This window comes from Myxine glutinosa, chromosome 13 (genome assembly GCF_964187855.1).
Source record: "Myxine glutinosa chromosome 13, kmMyxGlut1.1, whole genome shotgun sequence".
In the NCBI taxonomy this organism is placed as follows: domain Eukaryota; kingdom Metazoa; phylum Chordata; class Myxini; order Myxiniformes; family Myxinidae; genus Myxine; species Myxine glutinosa.
Genome location: NC_136273.1, coordinates 85,516,755 through 85,535,636, shown reverse-complemented (window position 1 = coordinate 85,535,636; position 18,882 = coordinate 85,516,755). Strand labels below are relative to the sequence as shown.

General features: G+C 41.9%; 1 protein-coding gene across 6 annotated transcripts in view; it reads left to right on the top strand.

The window, feature by feature from the left end:
- The first annotated feature begins 4,079 nt into the window (after positions 1–4,079).
- LOC137439063 (uncharacterized) overlaps positions 4,080–18,882 on the top strand; it is a 40,077-nt gene continuing 25,274 nt past the window's right edge. For 2 of the 6 annotated variants that reach the window (XM_068134726.2, XM_078767734.1), the window contains exons 1-6: positions 4,080–4,189; positions 7,316–7,360; positions 13,134–13,212; positions 13,933–13,985; positions 14,171–14,243; positions 15,283–15,335. In XM_068134726.2, coding sequence (XP_067990827.2) covers positions 4,127–4,189; positions 7,316–7,360; positions 13,134–13,212; positions 13,933–13,985; positions 14,171–14,243; positions 15,283–15,335 — 366 coding nt within the window. In that variant the 5' untranslated portion in view covers positions 4,080–4,126. Of the gene's footprint in view, positions 4,190–7,315; positions 7,361–13,133; positions 13,225–13,932; positions 13,986–14,170; positions 14,244–15,282; positions 15,336–15,629; positions 15,695–18,882 lie in introns of those variants that run through there. The other 4 variants (XM_068134725.2, XM_068134723.2, XM_068134724.2 and 1 more) reach the window with 4 other exon arrangements.

Sequence of the window (18,882 nt, the reverse complement as noted above, 5' to 3'; positions counted from 1 at the left end):
TTTTTAAGGACGTTATAAAGGAAACAAACAACAGCACGAAGAACTAATCTAACTTAATAGGGTGATGTAATAGACTCTGCCTCAACGGCGGTAAATTCCAGAATTAATTTATTTATACGACTTTTACAATATGTATTTTATTTAAATGTAATTATATACGTGAACACTGTAGAACATAAGTCACCGTCGATACACTTTGAAAGCCCTCCAGTTTAGCAGTACTTGGACACGTTAAATTGGGTGGTGTATAAGACTGCTTCAATATGGATAAACTCCGCAATTTTTTAACGATGTTTAAAATCTTAATATTTGAAGTGCAGTGAACAGATGAACACTACGCGGGATAACGTGTTCTATGAACTATCTAGTTGGTAATGGAACACAGCTCTGTAACCTCGTAAAGATCGGGAAACCTGATAGTCCAGGAGCCAGAATCTGCTCACAATGGTTTCGTGCAACACCCACTACACAGTTGGTTTGTCACTTCCAGGTGATTGGGGGAACATCTATAGAACAAATCCAACCCTGATGTACAGTTTAATTGTGGGAGCAACAATAAATGGCAGCCACTTTTCTATGAGGGGGGTGGTGTCCGAGGCGTAAATCTGAGATTTTGACGGATTTCATTTATTTATTTTTTCTCTTAGCCCCTACAGGCAAGCTACATCCAATTTTGTTGTGAAAGTTTCATTCATGAGTATGAGACATCTATATGTGTATGTTATAAAATAGTTTTCTATTTCGCATGTCATAGCTGTTCATATAATTATGCAAAAATAATATCGCCTAATTCGAGGAATTCCCGAAATTTCCAAATATTTTGCTATCAAAACATTTTACACAGTTGTCTATGCGTTGAAATAGTATTGATGTGATGAACAGCTCAGGCAGCAGCTCAGGCAGCAGGGGACACGGCGGATGAAATCAGATATTGGATGTTCTGCCAGAAAAGGCAGAAGAGTGAATGCCGACCACCAACATCTGACAGTATTAGGCAACACATTTATCGAGCTAACCATCAGTCATTCATCTGGAAGAAGTCATTGCTCCCCAACCAAGCACTACCAAAGCCAGATGGTAATGGATGGAACATCGAAGATGGAACTCTCCAGCCCACCCTCATGACCAAAGATCCTGCTCCAGTTGGACTAGTTGAGCTGACCGCGTGCAAGTGTAAAGTGTCTGCATGTCAACGCAGCCACGTATGTGCCTGCAAGGACAATAACATGCCATGCACAGAAGCCTGCACTCGCATGGGAGGTGAACAATGCAAAAACCCAAACAAAGAACCTACCACAAGCGACTCAGAAGATGATGATGAGGAAGATTAATGACATTTTCGTGATTTTATACCACTTGGAGGATGATTCAGTTGCAAAATATGTGTTTATTTTAATAATACAACAAATAACAGTTATATGTTAACATTGTAATGTTCAGTGAATGGTCATAACAGCCAGATTATGATACGCAGATATGGGTATGATATATATGAATATATATATATATATATGATATATATATGAATGGTTATGATACGCAGCCAGATTTGACCTGGTGAGATATTTTTGCTGAGATTACTTGTGGACTTTTGGTCATAACAGGAGTGGGGTTGATGATTTAAGGGGAAATGAAATCTATATTTTTCTGACTTTACTTAAGGATTGTCCAATTTTGTTTCTTGAAAAGATCATGAAGATATATCATATTACAACCATAACCGCATTTGAACAACATAAAGATGATATTGCATAATTACAGTCGAAAAGCAAAAACTACATATTTCAGCGATTTTGTGTGTTTTGGGGATAATAAAAGGTATAATAATATATATATATTTTTAATCATACTTGAACAGCATAACGAAAATCCCCTCATACTTCCCATTATCCTTTTAATTATAATGTTGAAGAATCCCTATTGGAAGAGAATATTGGAATCCAATATTCTCCAATATATTATTATTATTATATTATTATTATTATTATTATTATTATTATTATTATTCTCCAATATCCAATATATTATTATTATTCCAATATACTATTATTATTATTATATTATTATTATTAATCCAATAATAATAATATATTATTATTCTCCAATATATTATTATTAATAATATATAAATATATTATTACAATATATTATTATATATTATTATTCAATATATTATTATTATTATTCTCCAATTATTATTCAATATATTATTATTATTATTATTATTATTATTATTCTCCAATATCCAATATATTATTATTATTCCAATATACTATTATTATTATTATATTATTATTATTAATCCAATAATAATAATAATATATTATTCTCCAATATATTATTATTAATAATATATTAATATATTATTACAATATATTATTATATATTATTATTCAATATATTATTATTATTATTCTCCAATTATTATTCAATATATTATTATTATTATTATTATTCTCCAATATCCAATATATTATTATTATTCCAATATACTATTATTATTATTATATTATTATTATTAATCCAATAATAATAATATATTATTATTCTCCAATATATTATTATTAATAATATATTAATATATTATTACAATATATTATTATATATTATTATTCAATATACTATTATTATTATTCTCCAATATTCTCCAATATAATATTCAATATTCTCCAAATCCAATATTGGAATTCAATATCCAAGAGAATATTGGAATATTGGAATATAAGAATCCCTATTGGAATCTTCTCTATTGGAAGAGCTGAAAAAACAAAAATAAAATCGTCAATTTCGAGCTTTACGCTACCCCCATTAAATAATAGAAAAGTGGCTGCCATTTATTGTTGCTGCCACAATTTAACTGTACATCAGGGCTGGATTTGTTCTACAGATGTATCCCAAGCACCCTGAAATGACAAACCAACTGTGTAGAGGGTGTTGCACGAAACTCATACATTCTCTAGGCCTCTCTTGAAAACTGGCTCCTGGACGATGAAGGAATATCGACTATCCCGTACACCCATGTGACGTATCGTGAAGTGAAAACCGCGCCATTTAAATATGCTTACGTAATAAATCGATGTAGCTCCGTTTTTTTTTTTTTTTTTTTTTTTTTTTTTTTTGTATACAAGGTCGAGGCTCGTGAAAGAGCGAACATTAATCACACAGAAAGACAAACCGACACATAAAACATATAACATAGGGAGCGGTAGACAAGATGGGGAGAGAGGGGGAAGGACACAAACACAACATTTGAGAGCAGGGACCGAGAGACATGGAGACATCGAGAGATCTGAGAGAGGGCGAGGGCTTTGGGGGGGGGGGGGGCGTGGGAAGGGGGCGGTGGGAGAGGTATAAAACATATGGACACTGCCAGGACTTCCAGGAAAGAAGTTGGAATTTCAAACAAGGTGGATCTGGGGTGAATTAGCGGGGGTAGAAAAGATCAAGGTTTTGGATGGGGGAAGATAAGAGATGGTGGTGAACAGCTGTTTTAAAGACCTGGAGGGAGGAGTGGGATTGAAGGGAGTGAGGGAGTTTGTTCCAGAGGCGGGAGAAAAGAGGAATGAAAGAGTGAAGGTGAGCAGAGAGCCGAGATTTCGGCAGTTTAACCATCAGAGGGTTGCTGGCAGATCTTGTGCGACCTGTAGGAATATTTGGGGGACAGAGCACAGAGAGAGCTGGGGGTGCAAGGCCGGAGAGGAGTCGGTAGAAGACAGAAAGACCACCTACCTGCCTGCGGTGAGTGAGTGAAAGGATGTTGCACGAAACATCTGTTTGACCGCTGTTTGACCGCTGCAGCGCAGTTTTCATATATTCTGCTGGACATTAATAATATTATAAACCTCTATTGTTGTTTTCATTTGAAGGCAAAGTTATTTAATACTGATCCGATGATTAATCAATGCTCTCATTACTTGTGCAATGTAATTCGCCATGGCGATATGTTATGCGGCAGTAGCTTTCGCTCTGAATTGTGGATCGTTAAATATAAATATATTGTCATTGCTGATGAAAACTCAATGTTTCGTTCTTGTTTCGTTTTTCGATTCTATTTAGATTTTTCTTCTGAAAATTTCGGCCGCACAAAAAACCCCTAAAATCATCGAAAATTGTAAAAGGACGATGAATGCGGTTCCACAACCAGGCGGTCTTGCATGAGGGTCCACAACCAGGCAGGCTTGGCGGGAAAGTGAGTTCGAACCGACGTATAAATGTGTCATCGTGAGGTGTTTATCGACCCGCGTTCGCTGTTACCTTAATTATATGATTAATATGACGAGCCGTGCATTTAGCCTGGTTGTTGTTGTTTTTTGACTTTTTGCTTAACTCAGTAATTTGACTGTCCATCAAATCGCTGAAAGGAAGGATTTGTTTTGGAATTTCGATTTGTAGGCAGGACTGGGATGTTATATTATTGTTTATTAACTTGTACAAACTGGCCGCATTTACCTTGGTGTCCGAAGGTGCGTTTGAGCTTCGTTAATGAATATTGTACTGTACACGCAATTTACCACTAAAGGTTGGAGGGATGTTATTTGTCACGTGGCTTCGTGGAGGGCACTCTTCTTCTTTGTATTCAATAACGTCTTCATCGCCATGACTATGAGGCTCCATATACATGCGCCACACACCGAAAACAACTCGTCAGTAGGTAGAATGCCAACGCCTCCGAAACTGCACTTCCCTCTGTTTCTCTCACAAATGTAATCACGGATTTGCAGAGTCCAGAGGGCCTGTGGTCCAATTGGTGTATAACATCTGGCAGAGTTTGCCAGCCAATCCCGATTGGTCTGACAGAGCGAAAGCCCCGCTCCAGATGCCCCCATATGGATGCCCCATGCAGGGCAGAGGCAGCACAAGTACTCTCTAAATCTTCAGGTAGCCAACACCGTCCACCTGTCCCGGTAGGGTGACATACCATCCTACATAAATAGGAATTTAGAGTACAGCGTCTTGGTCTCACACTACCACATAACATGACCTGATCTTTGTGGGAAGGTTTAGTGAATTTGACCTGGAATCCATGAATGAGTGAATACCATACCAGATGATCCCACTGAGTTTGCCGTTGTTTATACATCAGTTCTCTAGTTATGCAAAGGGCTGGCAGGATGGTCTTGAGGTACCAGGTGCACACACACATCTCTGAGCCTGGGTTTCAGATCTCTACCCAACTGTAAACTGTCTTCCTGGTGTTTCACAAGCAGTGTGGTTCTTGATGTGTGTGCCGTGCCTCAAATGGACTTTAAGCTGGATGCCAGCATTAGTTGGTGGACGTTAAAGATCCCACGGTGTCCTTCACGAAGAGTAGGCGAACTATCGTCGACACCGTGAACAAATGACCAATTCCTGCCTTGACTTCCTGAGTCGGAGTGGTGACTCGTCCAAGATTGTAGCTCAGTAACTGCTTCTGCAGCACCAACGCTCTACATATGGCGTCGGCATGGTACGAAAGGTCTGATGGCCCCAGAGCTGTTTGGATTTTTCAATCCCGGTTAAGGGCTTTCCCAACTACTTGGTCACATACGTCATTGTCTCCTATTCCGACATGAGCAAGGATCCAGCACAAATGGGCAATTGCCCCACTCCAACACAGCACTTTCAAAATGGCGCACACGTGCAGGCCTGGATGACCGGACGTTTTTAATGTGTGCCCCATAAGGAAGGATTGTTGAATGAAACGCCAAAAAAAACTTTGAATAAGCCAAAAAATACTTGCAAACATACCTGTGAGAAAGGGGTGTACCTCTGCGCAACGAAAGATTTGGACAACTTCCTGATCAACTTGCCGAAAAAGTTGATATGTTGCAGTCCGTACTGCAAAATCCCCCGACGATGTGGGCCCGTGAAAGGCCGAAGGTTCATCGATGGAGCATTCTACCCAAACCTTAGTGCTTCTTAACTGATGGGGAGGTCGTACCTGGGGCTTGTCTCGCTGCATAAGGTAAGTTTAAAATTATGGTATTTACTATTAATCATGTTTGGGAGAAGGGGGGAGGGGCGATGGAAGTGGGAGTTGTATGAAAGAGGAAGGTGGAGGAAACCGGTCATCACTGCCAGCAGTTATAAAGTGGCAGTTCTACTTTTTTTTTTTCTTTTTTTTTTTCATTCCGGGGCTGCAAGAGAAACTTGAGCAAAGTCGGTGGCACGCCATCGCAAATCCCTACGCTCCCACTGAATGCAACGTTGAAAGATGGCAAAATTTTCCATGAGGAATGACCCAATATCAAATTTTGAGTTAAAAACTTTTCTATTTTAACTTTTGTGACCCCCAGGTCCAGGGCATGAACCTGGGGATTAAATCAATAGATCTTTACATATTCCATGCATCTGGTTGTTGATTGTCTGAACAAAGTTTCATTTTAAAATGTGCCCGTAATTGCATTTTTTGACATTTGACCCCCCCCCCCCCCCCCCTCTATGGGGCAGGGTCAAAAATAGATGATGCTGCTCTCGCACCTTCCTGCCATGTGGTGATCATAAACTACCAAGTTTGAATTTCTGCACAGCTGTGTAGGGAGAGATAGCATGATGGATCGACAGACAGACAGACAGGCAGACGGATGGACGGACAGGGTTTACAATATCCAGCCATTTATTTCTTTTCAAAAAGTGTGAGGATAACTATACTACATGTGTGTATCTATTGGTGAAAGGTGCATGCGTGAATTTTTATTTTTTCAGAAAAAACAAACAAAAAAAAACTGCTGACATTACGAATTATTTAGGTAGTTTGTAGTCGGGATAACGGTTTGGTAGTTTGTAGTCGGGGGAACGGTTTGGTAGTTTGTCTGATTGACCAACAACACAAGCTCAACACACTGCAGTATATCGAAGGTAAATTAGTTTAACGGAAAGAAAATAGCGGTTCCGGTGAATTTCAGTACGTATTAAATAGACGCTTCGTGCACACCACGCAGTCATGCATAGGAATGGCATGACATTAAACTTGTCCCTTTGTGCGATCGGACTCCCTTGTACCCAAATCTGATGTGCAGTTGGTGCCCTTAACTGAGCACTCTCAAGTTTAACATTCCTCCCCCCCCCCACCCCCAAGTTTAAACGTTAGCGTTAGGGTTATTGCTTTTGGGCCTTCCCTGATCAGATTTATCCATTTTTGTGGAAGCATTCGCAATTCGAGGTTAAAATAAAAAACGTTCCAGTATTGCACTTACTCTGGGCTGATTAACATTCAATTTCAAGCCACAACCGCACACACACTATAATGCTTAATGGGATTTGTGTTCAGTTAGTTTGTGACATCATACTTTGCCATATTATTTGATTCATCTGTTGGTTTTATTTGTGATTTCAGTGTCAAACCAGACTGAGACCACAGGCTCGTCCAATGGATCTGATGGTGAGCAATGGAGTCGCTGTTTTGCAATAGATCATTATCTACTGTTGCTGTTTGCAATAGACCCTCAACAATCACCAATAAACTCCAATACATTCAGAACTCCGCTGCCCGTCTACTCACCCATTCCCGGACCCGTGACCACATCACCCCCGTCCTTTACAAGCTTCACTGGCTCCCCATCTCCCAGAGAATCCAGTACAAAATCCTCCTCTTGACCTACAAAGCCCTCCATAACCTGGCCCCATCCTACCTGGCTGACCTCCTCTCCAGACACACTCCCACCCGCAACCTCCGCTCTGCTGGTACCAACCTCCTGACCCCCCTCCATCCGGACCAAATTCAGATCCTGGGGGGACAGGGCCTTCTCCATCGCTGCTCCCACCCTCTGGAACTCACTACCTCACACCATCAGAGACTCCTCCTCACTCACCACATTCAAAACATCACTCAAGACCCACCTGTTCAGCACTGCATTCAACATTCAACCCACAGCATTTAACCCCTGACTATCTCTTCTCCTTCTCCCTCCTTTTGCTTTGAATATTTCCCTATTGATTCTTGTCTTTTTGCAATTGTTGTTTTCATGTTTTGTTATGCATTATGTTTTGCACTCTGTCAAAGCGCCTTTGGGCTTCATGAAAAGCGCTATACAAAATAAATGAATTATTAGGTTTACTCTCCATGAAATGGAGAGTAACCTATTTATTACTGCTAGAGTTTTTCTTATTATTATTCTTCCACGCTATTTTGCACCTCCGAAAACTTCATAATTAAGTTTCTCAGCAACCGCTGGTCGGATTGACAGGAAATTTTCATCAAATGATCGGCTAGGCTCGTAGAATTTTTTAATGCTAATGATGACGTCATAGGTCACGTGGTATGGGCGCCATCTTGTAAAACACCTTCAACTTTGCCCCTCTGTATCTCCGAAACGGCTCAATGGAAAAATTTGAGGAATGGCTCATTCTAAAGAACTCTGCAATGGGAACAAAAAACATGTGTATTGAGTATATCAAAAATGCTAACGTTAAGAGGTTAGAATTCGTCAAACACAGTTTTTCTCCCCCGAAAAAGAGATTTTTCCCCCAGATGCTTAGTTAAAAAAAACTCAGAATGCGAAAGATTCGAAGTCATACGTCACATGGTTCGGCCACCATCTTGTTTTCCGTGAAAAAACACAAAAAACCCTTTTTCTCCGCAACGGCTGAATGGATCGAGCCCAAACTTGGCATGCGTATTCGGATACCCATGACAAACAAAAAAGTCAGCGAGCACGACGTCATCCGACACGTGGTTTCAGAGTTATGACGTTTTCAAATCTCAAACTAGAAATGGAATCGCCTCCATAATTTGTGGAGGTATCGAGTGGAAACTTTACACAAATGTTCCTCATGGGGGGATGTTTAATCGTTACTTGAGACGTTTTTTTAAGTCACATGGTTTGGCCGCAATAAATAATGGAAGTTAAATTTTAAAAAGCTTGTAACTCTTGAACCACTGCATGGATCGACTTGAATTTTTAATGGAATGTAGCTCTCATCAAGCGGAACAAGTGTGCAAAATTTCAAGATGATTGGATGTACGGTCGCGAAGCTATAAGTCTTTATTGTTGAAAGAAGAAGAAACATACCATTTTGTCCTGCCAGGCAACATCTCCCAGTGCTTTTGCCATTTTCAGTTTTAATTTCCTTTAAAAAACATTTTCTCTGCAATAATAGGGCCGATTGAGATAAAATTTTCACCACAGGAGGGACTCGCTCCGTAGAATATTTTAATGGTAATTATGACGTCGCAGGTCACGTGGTTCGGCCGCCATCTTGTTTTTCGTGAAAACACGAAAACCCCTTTTTCTCTGCAATGGCTGAACGGATCGAGCCCAAACTTGGCAGGCAGAATCGCATACCCATGACGAACAAAAAAGTCAGTGAGCACGACATCATCCGACACATGGTTTCAGAGTTATGACGTTTTTAAGCATGAACCTTTAAAACCTAGCTCCTCCCTCATTTTTAATCCAATCGAGGAGAAAATTCACAGATCTGTTCAGCATGTCAGTCTACTAAAATGTCATTTTAGAATTTGCGATAGGTCACGTGGTTTGGCAGATATCGTTAATTAAACGAAAATATTTTTTTTTAATGGATATCTCTTGAATCGCTTTATTGATCGACGTGACACTTCATACTGTAGTAGGAGTCATGAAGAGTAACAAGTGTGCAAAATTTCAAGATGATTGGATGTACGGTCTCGAAGCTATAAGTCTTTATGGTTGAAAGAAGAAGAAACACACCAATTTGTCCCTGCCAGAACGTGCTCACGATAACGCGATCTCCCGCGGTCATTTCAACAACAAATGAAATTCCAATTGCAGAATTATCAATAGGTGAGGCATATAAACAAACGAATGAAACAGATTTGCTCCAATTCTGACTATTTTTAACTCGATCGTATTTCACTCAAAGTTATGAGCGCCTGAAGAAGAAGAAGAAGAAGCGTTTAGCTTCTCAGATAAAATAAATAATTCTGTCTGCAATTTCAGGTTAATTTTCTTTTTAAAATGGCTTTTTCTGCAATCAGTGCATGGATTGACATGTGTGGATGTGTGTGTGGGTGTGGGGGGGGGGGGGGGGAGGGGTGTGTGTGTGTGTGTGTGTGTGTGTGTGTGTGTGTGTGTGTGTGTGTGTGTGTGTGTGTGTGTGTGTGTGTGTGTGTGTGTGTGTGTGTGTGTGTGTGTGGGGGGGGGGGGTGGATATGTGTGTGTGTGTGGAGGGGTTGGGGTGTGCATGTGGAGGAGGGGGGGATGGATGTGTGTGTGTGTGTGTGTGTATGTGTGGAGGGGTGTGTGTGTGTGTGTGTGTGTGTGTGTGTGTGTGTGTGTGTGTTGGGAGTGGGGTGGGGAGATGTGTGCGTGGATGTGTGGATGTGCGTGTGTGTGTATGTGTGTGTGTGTGTGGGTGTGAGGGGGGCGGGTGGATATCTGTGTGTGTGGAGGGGTGTATGTGTGGAGGGGTGTTCGTGTGGGGGGAGGGGTGTGGAGGTGTTTGTGTGTGTGCATGTGTGTTAGGGTTGGGGGGGGGTTGTGGGATGTGTGCATGTGTTTGTGTGTGTGTTAGGGGTGGGGGATATGTGTGTGTGTGTGTGTGTGTGTGTGTGTGTGTGTGTGTGTGTGTGTGTGGTGGGGGTGGGGGGGATGTGTGCATGTGTGTGTTAGGGGTGGGGGGGATATGTGTGTGTGTGTGTGTGTGTGTGTGTGTGTGTGTGTGTGTATGTGGGTGGGGGGTAGGGGAAATGTGTGTGTGGGGATGTGTGTGTGTGTGTGTGGATGTGTGTGTGTGGGGGGTGGGGGGGTGGGGTTGTGTGTCGGGGGATTGTGTGGGGGATGTGTCTTGGGGGGTGGGGGGAGGGGGATGTGCGTTTGTCTGGATATGTGTGACCGTGTGGGGGGAGTGGTGTGCGCGTGTTTGTGTGTGTGTGTGGATATGTGTGTGTGTGTGTTGGGGGTGAGGTGTGTGTGTGTGTGTAGGGGGGATGTGTGTGTGTGTGTGTGTGTGGGGGTGGAGGGATGTGTGTGTGTAGGTGGGGGGGGGGGGTTGGTGTGTGTGTGTGTGTGTTTGGGGGGAGGGGTGTGGGTGGGGGTAGCGGGGATGTGGGTGGGGGTAGGGGGGATGTGTTTGTGTGTGTGTTGTTTGTGTGCATGTGTGTGTGTGTGTGTGTGTGTAGGGGGGATGTGTGTGTGTGTGTGTGGGGGGAGGGGTGTGGGTGTGTGTGTGTGGGAGGGGGTAGGGGGGGAGTGTGTGTGTGTGTGTGTGTGTGTGTGTGTGTGTGTGTGTGTGTGTGTGTGTGTGTGTGTGTGTGTGTGTGTGTGTGTGTGTGTGTGTGTGTGTGTGTCGGGGTTGTATCCAAGGGGGTTGTGTCAAAGCATGTCCAATGAAAGTGGGGTTGTATCACAAGTGGGGTTGTATCAAAAGTGGGGTTGTATCAACAGTGGGGTTGCATCAAAAGTGGGTGCGAGTAAACCGGTCATCACTGCCAGCAGTTTTAAAGTGGCAGTTCTAGTTATTATTATTACTGCTACCTTTTGTTGCTCAGATTATTCCTACCCTCTTGTGGGATCGGCCAGGGTGATTGTTGCATATCTATTCCTGAAATATATGGATCTGCCCAACTCTAACCAGTGTTAGGTAAAAGTAATTGTATGGTCTGTTTTTATACCTCCTCGACGATGTCGCCAGAGGCATTATGTTTTCCGGTCTCTTGATAACGGCTCGAACCGCGGATTGCTAAACCGCTCGGCAAATACCATCTTGTCCGTGGTTCGAGCGGTACTTGTCTCCCTGTTTTGCGGAGGGATTGGTAAAGGTATTCGGGAGCACACCTGGACCAATAACCCTGATCAATCCCACCCCGCAAAAGAGCGTTACGAGTACCAGGACCAGAGACGGCCGGCTTAACAGGCCAAGGGGATTAACCCCCCCTTGCTAAGGGGAGTGCCGTCTCTGAGATCCGTAACAATTGGGGTCGAGGAGTGGGATTTGGACCCGAACCAAATTTTTAATCCATCGAAAAAATTTGGTCAAAATTTGGAGCGGCCGAAATTTATATTAACAACGAAATTACATCGTGCCATGGATGATCAAGGCGATCGGATGCCGGTAGGGGAGGTAGAAGAGGAGTTAGAGGCAATCCAGGACTCCAGGGAGGAATTGGAGGAGGAGAGCAATGAGGGTGCGGTAGCGGGGGTTGCAGGCGCACAAGATGACGGACTGTCCGTCCGTCCGTCCAACCGTGATAGGTTTTCGTTACCGCGATAACTTGAGAACAGCTGAAGGGATCTTAGTCAAACTTCGTGCAGGTATGTATAATGAGGTAAAGATGAACTGATTAGATGTTGGGGTCACGAGGTCATAGGTCATGTTAGGTAAAAATCCTGTTACCGCGATAACTTGTGAACCAGTGATGGGATTCTGACCAAATTTGGTACACTTATGTAGAATGATGAAAAGATGAACTGTTTAGTATTTTGGACCTAGAGGTCAAAGTCTGTAATGGGTCTATAATGAGAACGCCTGAAGTGATCTCATTCAAACTTTGTACATGTATGTATAATAATGTAATAATTAACTGATTCGATTTTGGGGGCAAAGTTCAAAGGTCAAAGTCATAATAGATCCATAACTTGAGAACAGCTGAAGTGATCTAATTCAAACTTGGTACAGGTATATAATTATAATGTTGTAAAGATTAACTCATTGGACTGTGGGGTCACACGTGAAAGTCTGTAATAGGTCTGTAAACTTTATAGTGGCTGAAGTGATCCAATTCAAACTTGGTACACGTATGTATAATGATGTAAAGATTAACTGATAAAATTTTGGGATGAAGAGGTCAAAGTCCATAACTTTAGAATGGCTAAAGGGATCTAATTTAAACTTGGTACAGATATGTATAATGATGTAAAGATTAACTGATTAGATTTTGGTGTCCTGAGGTCAAAGGTCAGAAGTCATGTCAGGTAAAAATGTGATAACTTGTGAACAGCTGAAGGGATTTAAAGCAAAGTTCGTACAAGTATGTGTAATGATGTAATAATGTGGGCTGTGGTATATCGGTCGACGTCGTGACATCGAAGAGTGTTATTCTAGTTTCTTTCCTGTGACACTTTTTTTCATTTGTGTCGTGGTTTACAGTTGGTCAAGTGATTGAGATATTTGTTTCCTTGAACGAATCACCCTCGCCTATTTGCTTCCTCTTCCTCTTCCGCTTCCCATTGCAGATGCTCGAGAAAATAGTTCTCCTGCGCCAGATGTTGACTTGGACAGAAAACCAAGAAAGGAAAAGGAAGGAGCAACCAGGTTTGTCCTAAGGTTTGCCCCCATCCTTGCACCTGGCTCCATTTCATTTCCTTTCCATGTGACTTGGAAGCAAAGAAGAGTTAATACATTGACAGGAAGGGATGTTGCAAATCCAACTTGTCACAGATTTAACTTGACGTATACCTGGAAGAGCTAACGGGATGGCTGAAAGGAACACGCACTCTCCTCTATGTCTAGCCTGGGTTTGAATCCCGAACCAGCTGTTAACTGCCATTCTGGTGTTTCACAGGCAAGGTGAATCGTCAGTGTGTGCTGTCCCTCAGATGGACGTTAAACTTTATGTCCTGTTAGCCGGCATTAGTTTGTGGACGCTAAAGATGCCACGGTGTCCTCCATGAAGAGTAGGTGAGCTGTCGCCGGCACCCGGAACAAATGGCAAATTCCTGCCTAACTATTTCTGGAAAGACAATGGGAAACCACCCAGTGCATCTCTTGCCCAGGCAGCTGCTTCAGCAGTACTCAACCTGCCTCCGGGCACCAGAATACGAATATGTGTACTGTACTAGGTATAACGATGTTAATATTGGAAAAGCTTGCGTATTCGACTATTTTTCACTTTCAATGCATCCCTTTGTCAAATCGATAGAAAGTGAAACTCTTATTACAGCTACAGATGGTGCTGAAATTAACTGCTCGTTTCATTTGACACGTCATGATTGCTCCTCCTTAATTGTGATATCGTTAATTGTTTTTTCACAGCAAAACTGTTGACCAAGCAGGTCCTGAAAAGGGATCAAAGTCCATCAGAAAAGGTGATTGTGGAAAATAGGGTGGGCTGGGAGGAGACATTAACATTCGCTTCATCGTTTATCTTCATGAATCTGAATCGTTCATGAAATGGATTGCATCCTCCCCCGTGATATTTCACTTTCTTTGTTTCCTGTGTCGACATTGCTGTAATAACCAATCTCCTTCGCCAATTTGCTTCCGATTGCAGATGCTCGAGAAAATACTGCCCCAGGTGTTGACTTGGACAGAAAACCAAGAAAGGAAAAGGAAGAAGCAACCAGGTTTGTCCTAAAGTTTTCCCCAATCCTTGCACCTGTCTCCATTTCATTTCCTTTCCATGTAACTTGGAAGCAAAGAAGAGCTAATACATTGACAGGAAGGGATGTTGCAAATCTAACTTGTCACAGATTTAACTTGATGTATACCTGGAAGGGCTAACAGGATGGCCACTCTGCCATAAAGCCCAGATCGGTGGAGTGTTGCAGTGATGGTTGTCGTTCTGGAAGGTTCTCCCACCTCCACACAGGATCTCTGGAGCTCAACCAGAGTGACCATCGGGTTCTTGGTCACCTCTCTTACCAAGACCCTTCTCCCCCGATTGCTCAGTTTGGCCGGGCGGCCAGCTCTAGGAAAAGTCCTGGTTGTTCCAAACTTCTTCCATTTAAGAATTATGGAGGCCACTGTGCTCTTGGGAACCTTCAATGCAGCAGAGATTTTTTTGTAGGCTTCTCCAAATCTGTGCCTCGACACAATCCTGTCTCTGAGCTCTGCAGGCAGTTCCTGCGACCTCATGGCTTGGTTTTTGCTCTGATATGCATTGTCAGCTGTGAGACCTTATATAGACAGGTGTGTGCCTTTCCAAATCATGTCCAATCAATTGAATTTACCACAGGTGGACTCCAATCAAGGTGTAGAAACATCTCAAAGATGATCAAGAGAAATGGGAGGCACCTGAGCTAAATTTCAAGTGTCATAGCAAAGGGTATGAATACTTATGTAAATGTGATATTTCCGTTTTTTCTTTTTAATAAATTTGCAAAACTTTCTAAAATCCTATTTTTTCTTTGCTCTCTTTGAAGAGGGAAAAAAAATGAATTTAAACGATTTCAGCATAAGGCTGCAACATAACAAAATGTGTGTAAAGTGAAGGGGTCTGAATACTTTCTGAATGCACTGTATATAAAGGGGCCTTTTCTATGCCCCTGGCATTTTCCCCAAGAATGTTACAGCTACAGATGGTGTTTAAATGATCTGTTCATTACACTTGGCACGTCATGATTACTCGTTCTTAATTGTGCTAATGTTAATTGTTTTTTGCAGCAAAACTGGTGACCAAGCAGGTCCTGAAAAGGGATCAAAGTCTGTCAGAAAAGGTGATTGTGGAAAAAAAAAAGTGTGGGCTGGGAGAATTAACATTTGCTTCATCGTTTTTCTTCATAAACCTGAATCGTTCATGAAATTGATTTCATCCTCCCCTGTGATGTTTCGCTCTTTCTTTGTTTCCTGTGTAGAGATTGCTCGAATACTGCAATGTAAACAATAGGACTTCCGATAAGCTCCACTGAGCTGAGTGGGAATGCTACTTATGGTGTTGTGGTGATGAATATCAATTTCCCCACTTGATCCTTGATGTCGATGTCGATGTTGATGACGTACTTGTGTTGTAGGAAAGAGGGTATCGTCTCGTTACATGCAGGCTGCAGCTGATGTCGTGAAGAGGCAGGAAAGACTGGTGAGCCGTAGCGCTGATACTTTTCCAACATATTTCTCGAAACCTTCAGGACATTTGAGTGGTTGCATGAGGCCGTGGGCATATTTATGCGAAGGCGGGAAAAAAAATATTTCCGGTCTCTGGTCAGCGCGCGCATTGATTTTGGCCCTGCGCGTCAACAATTTTTTTTTTTTTTCAAATTTCCAACGGTACCTACAACAGCGTGCGCCTGTTGTTGCCGGGCCGGGACGCTATCTCGGGAAATACGGGCCTGTGAGGGTCGCCATTGGTATCGACGTTCGCGCACGGTTCTCCCCTACAAAATTACTTTTGGTTTGTCCAAATCCAACCAGCTGTTCCAAAGATATGAGTAGTTTTGAGTGCTGTGCCGTCATGAATCCAATCGGCTGGATATCGTCATTTATTGAAACGAAGACGTTCTTTGTCGGGTTTTTGTGAAGCAACCAGAAGGCCTAGAGAGCTGTGGGTGGTCTCGTTAGTTAGGCCTGGATCCTATCCCATTTTTCATGAAGTTGTAAGTGTCTGTGATAATCTGGTGGACTGAGAAGAGATCGTGGGAGACCATCGGCCTGTTAGACCACTTGCGCATGCGCAGTGTTGACGCGATCGACGCATTGGAATGTTTGACGGTACGGCGAGGCGATCTCGAGAACGAAATGGCAGTCTATAATATGCTTGAAGAACTTAATGATTTTCAGAATAAATACATTTTAAAATAACTTAAGCTTGTGTTCATTATTTACAAAAAGGCCCACCAGTCCTATTGGACTGGTAGGCCTTTCGAATCTTTACACTGGCTGCCTGTCTCTGCTCGTGTGCAATACAAAATTTGCACACTATGTTATAAATCATTGTGTGGAACGGGACCTCACTATCTCTCCGATTTGCTCACTCTCTATGTACCTCGGCGACGGCTTCATTCAAGCGACGACTCGATGACCTTAGAGCCGCTGCGCACCAGCACCAAGTCATTTGGCGAGAAATCCTTTTCCTTTGCTGCACCTCTGCTCTGGAATGACTTGCCTTCCTCTGTTCGACATGTTGACTCTCTTCCTGCCTTTAAAACCTCCCTCAAAACCTATCTGTTTCACAAGTCTTTCAAAGTCTAAGTCCTGTTTTCCCTTTGGTTTGAGGTGGGACGGAGATCGAGGGTATGTCTGTGTACGTGTGCGGGGGAGGAAGGGGGAGGAGGATGGGAGAGTACACATTTGTGGGTTTTGAATGGGGAGGGAGAGGAATAGGACAAGAGTGAAGGTGTGTCTGTGTGTGTGTGCATGTTTGCGTATGTGTGTGCGGTGTGTGTGCGTTCGCATGATAATGTAAAGCGCCACGAGGGTCGTTAACTGCTTGATGGGGCTATATAAGACTCTATTATTATTATTATTATTATTATTATTATTATTATTATTGGCTGTCTTTAATTTCTCTCTGGACGGCGCCACGGCAGATGAGGAGGACCGGAAGGCATGAGGACACAAAAACAACACCTTTATATGTATAATCCATGCTTTTCAAAAAAAACCGAAAAAAAAAAACCGCATCGCCGCATCAATTCTGGAACTTTGGTCTGACCAGAGACCAGCAATATATTTTTTTCGGCCTTATCCTGGGTTTATTTTTTATTTTTTTTGAGGTTTTGAGGCCTCTGCTGCCGAAGGCATTATGTTTTTGGGTGTTCCGTCTGTGATCTATTTTGTTAGGGTGATAACGTGTGAGACATTGAAGGGATATTTTGTTGCCAAACTTGGTACAAAGGTGTATTATGATGCAAAGATAACCGAAATTATTATATTTTGGGTTCAAAGGGTCAAAGGTCATGTGACCTTTAGCTGAAAGAAGTAGAATTGCGAACCACGTAATCGATTTTGACCAAACCTGGCATAACTATGGACTATTAGAGGAACTCACTGATTAAATTTTGGGTTGAAAGGGCAAAAGGCTGAAGGCCAAGTGCTCTTTAATTGAAAAATCTGTGATTTCTGCAGTTGCTGATAAACCACACAAGAGAATGCAATTGTTTATGTGACATGTATGGACTGTAATACAAAGATTAACTGATTGAATTTTAGGTTGAACAGGACAACGGTCAAAGGTCATGTGCCCTTTGAAAATCACCTTGCAGACGAGTTGGAAACATGCATATCCATTGATGCACATATAAGTTGCCATATCCATTGATGCACATATAAGTTGCCATATCCATTGATGCACATATAAGTTGCCATATCCATTGATGCACATATAAGTTGCCATATCCATTGATGCACATATAAGTTGCCATATCCATTGATGCACATATAAGTTGCCATATCCATTGATGCACATATAAGTTGCCATATCCATTGATGCACATATAAGTTGCCATATCCATTGATGCACATATAAGTTGCCATATCCATTGATGCACATATAAGTTGCCATATCCATTGATGCACATATAAGTTGCCATATCCATTGATGTACATATAAGTTGCCATATCCATTGATGCACATATAAGTTGCCATATCCATTGATGCACATATAAGTTGCCATATCCATTGATGCACATATAAGTTGCCATATCCATTGATGCACATATAAGTTGCCATATCCATTGATGCACATATAAGTTGCCATATCCATTGATGCACATATAAGTTGCCATATCCATTGATGCACATATAAGTTGCCATATCCATTGATGCACATATAAGTTGCCATATCCATTGATGCACATATAAGTTGCCATATCCATTGATGCACATATAAGTTGCCATATCCATTGATGCACATATAAGTTGCCATAGCCATTGATGCACATATAAGTTGCCATATCCATTGATGCACATATAAGTTGCCATATCCATTGATGCACATATAAGTTGCCATATCCATTGATGCACATATAAGTTGCCATATCCATTGATGCACATATAAGTTGCCATATCCATTGATGCACATATAAGTTGCCATATCCATTGATGCACATATAAGTTGCCATATCCATTGATGCACATATAAGTTGCCATATCCATTGATGCACATATAAGTTGCCATATCCATTGATGCACATATAAGTTGCCATATACATTGATGCACATATAAGTTGCCATATCCATTGATGCACATATAAGTTGCCATATCCATTGATGCACATATAAGTTGCCATATCCATTGATGCACATATAAGTTGCCATATCCATTGATG